At 39.9% G+C, this 8,308-nt stretch overlaps 2 protein-coding genes and 1 pseudogene across 2 annotated transcripts; 1 reads left to right on the top strand and 2 right to left on the bottom strand.

Moving 5' to 3' along the window:
• LOC138009943 (uncharacterized) lies at positions 1-747 on the bottom strand. Its single transcript, XM_068856925.1, has one exon. It carries the CDS (start codon positions 745-747, stop codon positions 1-3), a length of 747 nt encoding a protein of 248 aa, XP_068713026.1.
• Positions 748-1,631: 884 nt separating this feature from the next.
• Positions 1,632-4,476, top strand: LOC138010369 (uncharacterized). Its single transcript, XM_068857299.1, has one exon. It carries the CDS (start codon positions 1,877-1,879, stop codon positions 2,714-2,716), a length of 840 nt encoding a protein of 279 aa, XP_068713400.1. The 5' UTR covers positions 1,632-1,876; the 3' UTR covers positions 2,717-4,476.
• A 623-nt stretch (positions 4,477-5,099) lies between these two features.
• Positions 5,100-5,882, bottom strand: LOC138009944 (uncharacterized; annotated as a pseudogene).
• Positions 5,883-8,308: the final 2,426 nt, after the last annotated feature.

Consider the following 8,308-nt stretch of genomic DNA (forward strand, 5'->3'; position numbering starts at 1 on the left):
CTAGTCGTCATCAGAGTCACACGTCGACACGCTTGAGTACTCTTTCAGCTCGAGGTTTCGGAGTTGTATTATTCCCAGTATGATGGCGATGCTATTCTTTGCGACGAAAATGGATTCATCCTTTTCGTATTTGAACATGATCACCAAACGAACGACAAGAAATAAGAAATTTACGAAAGCCATTTCAACGATGTAACGCCACTTTGCTGTAAGTCGCCTCGGCTTACCGCTTTTAAAGTCGTGTTCGGCCATTTTCCAGGGCGAAAGGAGAAAGCTGATACATGCAACAATGATCATCACCGCGCCAAATTGTTTTGGAATGCCATAGTTGTGTACATATTCATCCAACACGATGTCGAGCATTTCGACGGCATCGAAGAGATCTACCACCATCTGGAAACAAAACATGGAAACAACATCCTTGAAGTCTTCAGCATCATTTGCGGTGTTCAGCAGCAATAACAAAAGAAGCGGCGTGATGCAAAATGTCATCTTTAAAACGTTTGGCCCCAAGAACCTGTCTTTGTCAAGACTGTCTTCGACAGTTCCAAACACGACGACAGTGCTTACAACCAAACCTAGGACATGTAAGCCCCAGATATAAAACAGTCTGCGAAGTTTTGCCTGATTGAACAGGATGAGGCAGAACCACCATATGATTGAGGGAATGTATGATAACCTTGTCAAATAACAATTGAAATTAAGGTAAATTGCTGGATAGGAAGCAAGCAAAAAGCCCTGAGCCATGATGAGGACAAAAAACGCCAAGCGTCCTCCCCAAATGAAAATTGAAAACATTATCAGATTTTCGTTGCTCAAGGTAGATGGAACGCTGAAGACGAAATTGCTTTATGAAAAAAAAAAAAAGGCCAGTCGACTTACGATTACACTATTAGCCAATGGGATGTCGCCACATAACTTGAAAGTTTTGATCTGGAGTTTTCCCTAAGTGAAAATAACTGAATTTGCGTCATTCATAATCAAAACATGGGAAAGTCCCTTCACCGATGCTGTGCTCAAGATCAACGCATCTTAAGTCTCTTTTGAGCCACATCGAAGGAGGTAGATAGTCCTTGACTTAATTTCGGCTTTTACGACTTAAACTTTTGGCTGTAACAGACGAGGGGCGACCTTAAGGTTACGATTCCGAGAAACGTGTCATTATTCCAAGAACAGACGTTGCAGGCATGCCGAAAACGGGGATTCCCCTAAATTGGCGACTAATACAGCTGTACAGTGAATATGTCAGCATTTCTTGAATCTATTTATCAAAGCACCGAAACCGGAAAAAACAAGACGAATCTCGATAGCGGTCCCACAGTCGATGCATAACATTGCTGTTTCACTACTAATACAGATACATAAACAACACTTGATGATACCAATTATGATCCCCTTAGTCGTCAATTCCGTCAGATAACTGGAACAAATTTAAGAAAGTGTAAAATGGTGCAAAACAAGTTGAGGTTCACATGGCAACTAGGCGGTCAATCAGACATGGTTTGATGCTTCGCTGGTTTGACATGATACTGATTTTTGTCGACTAAAAATTTAGTGTATTGAAACTCACCTGAATCTCGTATAAAAGCTGGTCCTACATTTTTCTGTGACTGGTTTTCATTTTGTCCCACCTAAGTTAATTAAACATGTCTTGTTTGAGTGAATGGGGTACGAGCCATATTTTTCTCCTGACAGTTGCCATGGAATCTGCATAATAGCCAGTGACGTAGTCTGGTTTCTTGGAAAGACCCTAAAAATGGAATCTGCACTACTTAAGTCAGGCACGTTTCGCCACCACCGTATATAGCTATTGAAGAAAAAGGTGAAATCAGTATTATATTAAACGCCTGAGTTAGACCTGAACGTTCTCCTTGAAATGGCTTGTTTATCAGTGTTGAAGAACAAGATCAAGTCAGTTCAACTCATCCATATAGGACGTTTCATATTTTTTGCGCTCTTGATGATTCAGTGTGGTTTTCTTACAGCATATCCAGCATGGTACAAAGAAGATGCACGCTGGATTCCTGTGTTTCTGTTATACGCTCCAGCACTATTTTATTGGATCCATTGCCTTCTTACGCAAGCAGAACTTGTCAGAATGTTCTTCACGTGGCTTTTGTACGTTGTGATCGCCTTGATTCCAATGATCGCTACCATTTTTGCTGTTGTCGTTGTCGGCGATGATCTCGACACGAAGAACCTGCTTGGTCCCAATGTTTTAAAAGTAATGCTGTGTTTAACGCCACTGCTATTCCTTCTCCTAGTAAACACGGCTTCGGATTTGGGTGAACACAAGGAGTACAGTGCACTTGTAATACGACTGTCTTTGCAGATTACCATCGACCTCTTTGATACAGTTGAGATGCTCGATATTGCGTTAGACGAAAGAGAAGACAATCCCTCGACCATTTCAAAAGGATTCGCTATAGCGATGGTCGCTGTAGCATGCTTCAGCTTTTTACTGTCTCTCTTTCAGTTGGCAGAAAACAAACTTGAGGAGGGGAAACACACACGACGCGATCGCACAGCAATAATACGCAATGTCATGCAAATCGTGTTTGTCAATTCCCCGTTTTTTTTTATTCGCCTGGTTGTCTTGATCGAATACAAGAAAGACGAGTCCATCTTTATGGCAAAGAATGCGATCGCTATTATTCTTTCATGCCTTGAAATTTACTGGATCAGGAAGGACGCTTCGCAGTCTTCCTCGAATTGATGGAGACAATAGCAAGGAAATGGGGTTGTCTTGCAATTGAACCCAAGACATATTTCAGTCACACATGCATCATTGCTTGATACGTGAACAATGTTGAAATTTTGCTTGGATCTTGCCATTATCTGACGATTCATGTTGTTTCTTTAGATATTTCAAAGTAGTCTGTCTTATCAGTTTCATAGTCATGAGGTGCATGGTTTTCCTTCATAATCATAGTGTAGCACGAACTAAGCAGACTAAGGCGAGCCTAAAAAAATACATCAAGTCCAAACAATTTGCTAAGAATATACAGATACAAAGTGGTCTTTAAACCTCATTGAAAATGAAAAAAAAAACTAGTTTTTTGGATTAATAACAAATTATTGGATAATAATTGTTTTGAGGATATATTTGTTATTAGCTTCCAGAAAACTGAACTCAGTCGCTGTTTACTGAGATAAAGGAGTCTAAAAACTTAACGTAATTTCATCTGACATCTTTTATGTTAATGACTTCATATTTGCTTGAGGTTGATGTTTTCTTGGAAAAAGTGTCGGTTTAGGCTCAGTGGGCCTCGTGGCGGAGTAATTATCGACCATTATCCTAACATTCCCTCAATTGCCACTGAAAATCCATTAAAAAATTGACTCTCGCTCAGAGCCCATTTTTTCTCAGAGAGCCGGGTTTTTCGTTATCGTTGAACAGACCCATGCTGCACCATGTTGGGAATTAAAGAGTAGACTTTTCTTTACCAATGTAGGGGATTTCCCTTTTCTTACGTAATGCCATAGACATCTGTAGAAGGACATGTCTCTCGGAATCGTTACCCCAACGTTTTCTAGTGTATGAATGTCTCAACCAGTACGTGATTCATGCATTCCCCATAATACACTTTGCTTGTCCCCCAAATTTTGCATAAACCATTGTTTTCAAATGCTCTTTGGACACAGCATCTTCCCAAAAGCATTTAAGCATTTGAAAACAATGGTTTATGAAAAATTTGGGGGGCTAGCAAAGTGTATTATGAGGAATGTGAAAATAGAGAATGCAGCGGCCATTGTCCATTTATGGGGGTTTCCCTTTTCGTAGGATTACCATTTTCTTAGAATTACATGTTTCTCGGAATCATTACCCTCGTAAGAAGTCTTAAATTCGTTTTACACCAGAATAAAAGTCTGGCACGGCATTCTTAAATCGATTTTGCAGAGCTGTTCCAATATCATTTACCTTCTGCAAAAGGGATTTGAGATTTGACATTTTTATGAAGAATTTGGTCGTTACATAAGTTTTGTTCCACTTAAATCGATTTCTAAAACCTTGAATCGATTTCTAAAACCAGCCCTGTAAATCATGTACACTCACAGGCTCACTGTTTTGACTTGAAACATTTGAGATTGAGCCGCATTAAATAAAAATAAATTAGGGAAATGATTGTAAAAATAAATATAGTACATAGGTTACAATCTCCCTCAATCTGGTTCCAAACTTGTCGACTAATGCGTTTTGCTAGGGCGCAGCATCTTAACGGGCTGTGTCTCGAAATTTAGCCAAAGTCAGCGACTGGGATTGGCAACAAAATCACAAGTCAAGCGAAAAGTGAATATCTACTTCAGACGTTTAAGAAAGCCTTGAATCAAACAGCAAATTTAATACAAAAGGAGGAAGGGATGGTCAAAATTAAAGAAGATTAAAGTGCTCAACAGACACTTTTCTGTCAAGAAGCTTTGATCTGTGTTTTGTAGAAGTAATTTCTGAGTTAACGTTAAGCTTTGCGTGGCGAGTTAACGCTTAGAGACGGGTAAACTACGCGAAGTGAACACAGCCCCTTTAAGTATCAGGTTTTTTTTTGGATGAACCGATTTGTTTTGGAGTAATTAAGTTATTCCTTTTAGGGAAGGAATCAGAAGCGATACACTCATTGATGGTAAATCATACACTGTTCTTACATTGTTACATTGAAGTTATTTGGTGCATTCCGTCGGCTAACGGTGCAATCATCACGGTGCCTGTAATCGATCTGAGGACTGCCTTTAGGTCAGAAAGCCCCGCACTACATACGGATTATTTTAGCTAAAGCAAATTAAACCTTGATAATGAGCGATTAACATCAAATGAATCAAATATTATACTAAGGAAAACTACATTTGTTAAGAAAATACCAAGACGAAGAAAGTGCTGACCGATACAGTGAAACTTTAGGGGAGTGTTTTAACCAACTTCCGTCAGCTCTTGTAAATAGCGTTGTATGATTTTTGTATCGATCCACTTGTACACTTTCGTTGGCCTCGTTGCCGCGGTAGTCCTTCTCCTTTTGCAAACCTATATCGCTTAACAGCGATTTATTCGTTGTTCGCGAATTAACAACATAGAATAGTCTTTATGTTCTTGGAAAAATATCAGGCTTTTAAGAACAACCGCAACATTTTAAAGTAGAACAAATCTCAAACAGGCTAAGGAGAATTATTATGGCATTTTTGGCGATAAAGATGGACGCCTCTTTGCCATATGTTAAGAATAGCGGCAAACGAAGACCTAGAAAAACACCGTTTACAGCGAGAATATGGATCGTTTTTCGCGATATTGATGTACATTTGTCATATGTCCAATTGCCATAGTAATCTGTCTTTACTTCCACAGGCTGCATCGGAGAAAGAAGAAAGCTCAAGCAGACGAAGACAATGATGGCTTCTTCGAAGCTTCTTGGAATGTTGTGAGAGACCACATTTTCTTCCAAAATAACCTCCAACATTTCCACTCCATCAAAGAGATCTAGTGCTATTTGCGGGGACAAAATCAATATCTGCTTTCTGTAATAAGAAGAGAAGCAGCAGAAGTAACGGAGATGGGCAAAGAGTTATCTTCAAAATACTTGGACCAAAGAACTTCTGACCGTGATCGAGCTTGTTCTCGATTTGGTCGCTCCAGCCAAAAATAGTTCCTATCGTCAACGGTACTAATCCAATGCAGATGTAAACTAGACAAACAGTGAATAACCACTGAAAGGTTCTTATCGTTACATAGAATCCAAAACCATAGCAACAGAGCAGGAAGAAAACGGAGGACTTTCTCCATCAGTGCTTTTGTACTCAGCGGTACCGTACTCAGCAGGATACGATATCAGCGAATAAGTCTGAAGAGCATAGAGAACAAAGGCAATTCTTCCCGAGATAATCAAACAGGAAGCCATGCCAGAACACGATCGAATCCTTCACCGGTCCGTAAATACGTCTGCACATCAGCCTCGATCAGTAACACAACCGGCAGGCGTAGCACTTTGAAAGATGATAAACGGTCTACACTTACATAATCTTTGTTTATTCACGGACAATTCATCAGCCAATATAAGCATGTAATGAAATTAAATGAATAGGATACTAGATTAAAACTACCCCCCCCCCCAAGCAATACACCCGATTATTATAAGCTGTCATAGTAATAATTAACAATTAGATTATGAGCTCGAGATTTCTATGAGGTGATAGTTGATGAGGCGGAAGGCCGAATCAACTATCAGCTTTTTCAATAATTTCAACTTTTTTGAAAGTCAAGAAACCGTTAATGTCCTTCGTTTAGACTTCTCAGAAATTTAATTACCATTTGCATCCAAATTTTCCTCCAATACTTTGGAAAAACGAAAAAAACGTCGTTATTTCCAAGACGACCTGTACGGGTCCGCAAATGATCCCGGGACCGCAAATGATCCCAGAACCGCAAATGATCCCCAAACTGTTCCGCAAATGATCCCCATATTGAACCGCAAATGATCCCGGAACGCAAATGATACCCATGTTGGACCGCAAATGATCCCGAAAAAAAGGTAAGGAATGGTGGCATGGAGGGCGGAATGGTCTGGATTGAGAATTAATGTGAAGAGCACTTATTTTTATTAAAATCACTTTAAATCATGCATGGCTAGCAACAAGTTTCCGCCTCATTATAGTTTGGACGCAATTCTAAACCGATTGTGACCAGGGGAGAAGTCCCGATGACTTTTAGCATGTTTTTTCGAGATAACTGAACGCAGATTGTGAAACACTTATACTTTCTCCCTTCTTGAGATAAAGAGGGAATTGTGACATGTGAAATGTTTAGGGACTTTCGGAAAACGGGCCACTGATCTCTTTGACGAGGAGAAAAGAACTCCACCCGGGCCCGGTTAGAAACAATCGTACCATTTATAACTAGAACGCAATGTTTTAGCCTATAAGCTTTGGTTCAACATGCAATACTGCAGTCTTGTTTTTTCCCAAGTCCTTGACTAAAAGTCGTCCAGTAAACAACTATTACAGAAAACGCTATCATTTGCGTAGACCTGCAATGCTCCACCGCTCTTAAATACACCTTGTGTGTAGAACTCGAATTTTCTTCCACATCTGGGACAACGAAGGATAAAAGTAGGACGTTGCAACTCCCCAGTTTTCTTCATTAATGTCCTCAGTATTCGTCAAAAATTCAAAACACAAAGTAATGGTATCGCCATTAAGCTTTTCATGGGAAAGAATTGATTTATGCTGGCTTCTAACAAACTGGCGTTGCTTGTCCTTCGCTTGGCTGGTTAATCTATGGACTCTTTGTGATTTCTGAATCTGGCAGTTCGTTTACCATTGTAACTCTTTGCTTTTTGTTGTCTCTCATTTTCTTCCTCTTTCGTGACTGAAGTAACATCATCTACTTTAAACCAATTCGTTTTGCTTTTCCGTGTCTCTGGGTCTTTGTAACTGATCAAATACTTGTGCACGGTGTGATTTGCCTCAATGATAACTCCTTCACAAGTGTTCTTTAGGCATTTCTTTGTTCCCTTGACTATTTTTTTGAAATGGGAATGCGAATCAAAACAGTTTCTCCTTTGTAATAGAGTGAAGGTGGATTTCGCCTTAACTCCCGGTTTACCATATACTGTGCAGCCTCATTAGAAGCATCCAGAGCTTCCTGCCTGATAGCATCTCGTTCGATTTCTAGGTCCATTAGTTCTTCTCTCTTGCTCTCACCCGTTTCAAAACTGCCGTTATTTTCTTCCAGAACTTCACATTTTTTCTTTCCCCCAAGAAACAGTTTATTCCGAATCCTATTCGGCTTTCTACCAAAGTACATTCCAAATGGACTGAGGAATCCGAGAGAACCATGGCGGAGGGGGGATTCATTGTATAGTTGTTGGTAATGTTGAAGGTACTCCACCCAGTTTAGATCGCCGCCGTTGTTTATCAAATCAAACCTTAATTTCTCCTTTGTTCCACGTTCTGTGTGAGCGCTCGTCTTTTCTTTGCGTTTGAGAAATCAAACTAAAAATGTCAATAACAGACATTGTGTACTTATATATGTGTCATCAGCTATATTGCCTGGCAAGCTACCCAAACTAACAATATTCACTTGATGCCTTTCATGTATTTTCGACGCTTTGATTGGTCGGAGAGGCGCCTTATTATAAAAAAAGGGGTCTCACTTTTTGTTGCTGTTTCACTGAATTTAGATTGCGTTGGTTAATTCGACGTGATAACCCACAGTAGGTATGAGACATTTGTCTGTTTAGTATTTTTGCGCCTTCACCTTTAGTTTCGTGGTACGCGGAATTCACAAGCTGAGAGACCTCTGACTTTTTCACCACAATGCAATTAT

This window comes from Montipora foliosa, chromosome 7 (genome assembly GCF_036669935.1).
Source record: "Montipora foliosa isolate CH-2021 chromosome 7, ASM3666993v2, whole genome shotgun sequence".
In the NCBI taxonomy this organism is placed as follows: Eukaryota; Metazoa; Cnidaria; class Anthozoa; order Scleractinia; family Acroporidae; genus Montipora; species Montipora foliosa.

What these genes read in the sequence shown, in the direction of transcription:
- LOC138009943 (XM_068856925.1), bottom strand. Translation starts at nt 747, where the DNA reads ATGGCTCAGGGCTTTTTGCTTGCTTCCTATCCAGCAATTTACCTTAAT.
- LOC138010369 (XM_068857299.1), top strand. Translation starts at nt 1,877, where the DNA reads ATGGCTTGTTTATCAGTGTTGAAGAACAAGATCAAGTCAGTTCAACTC.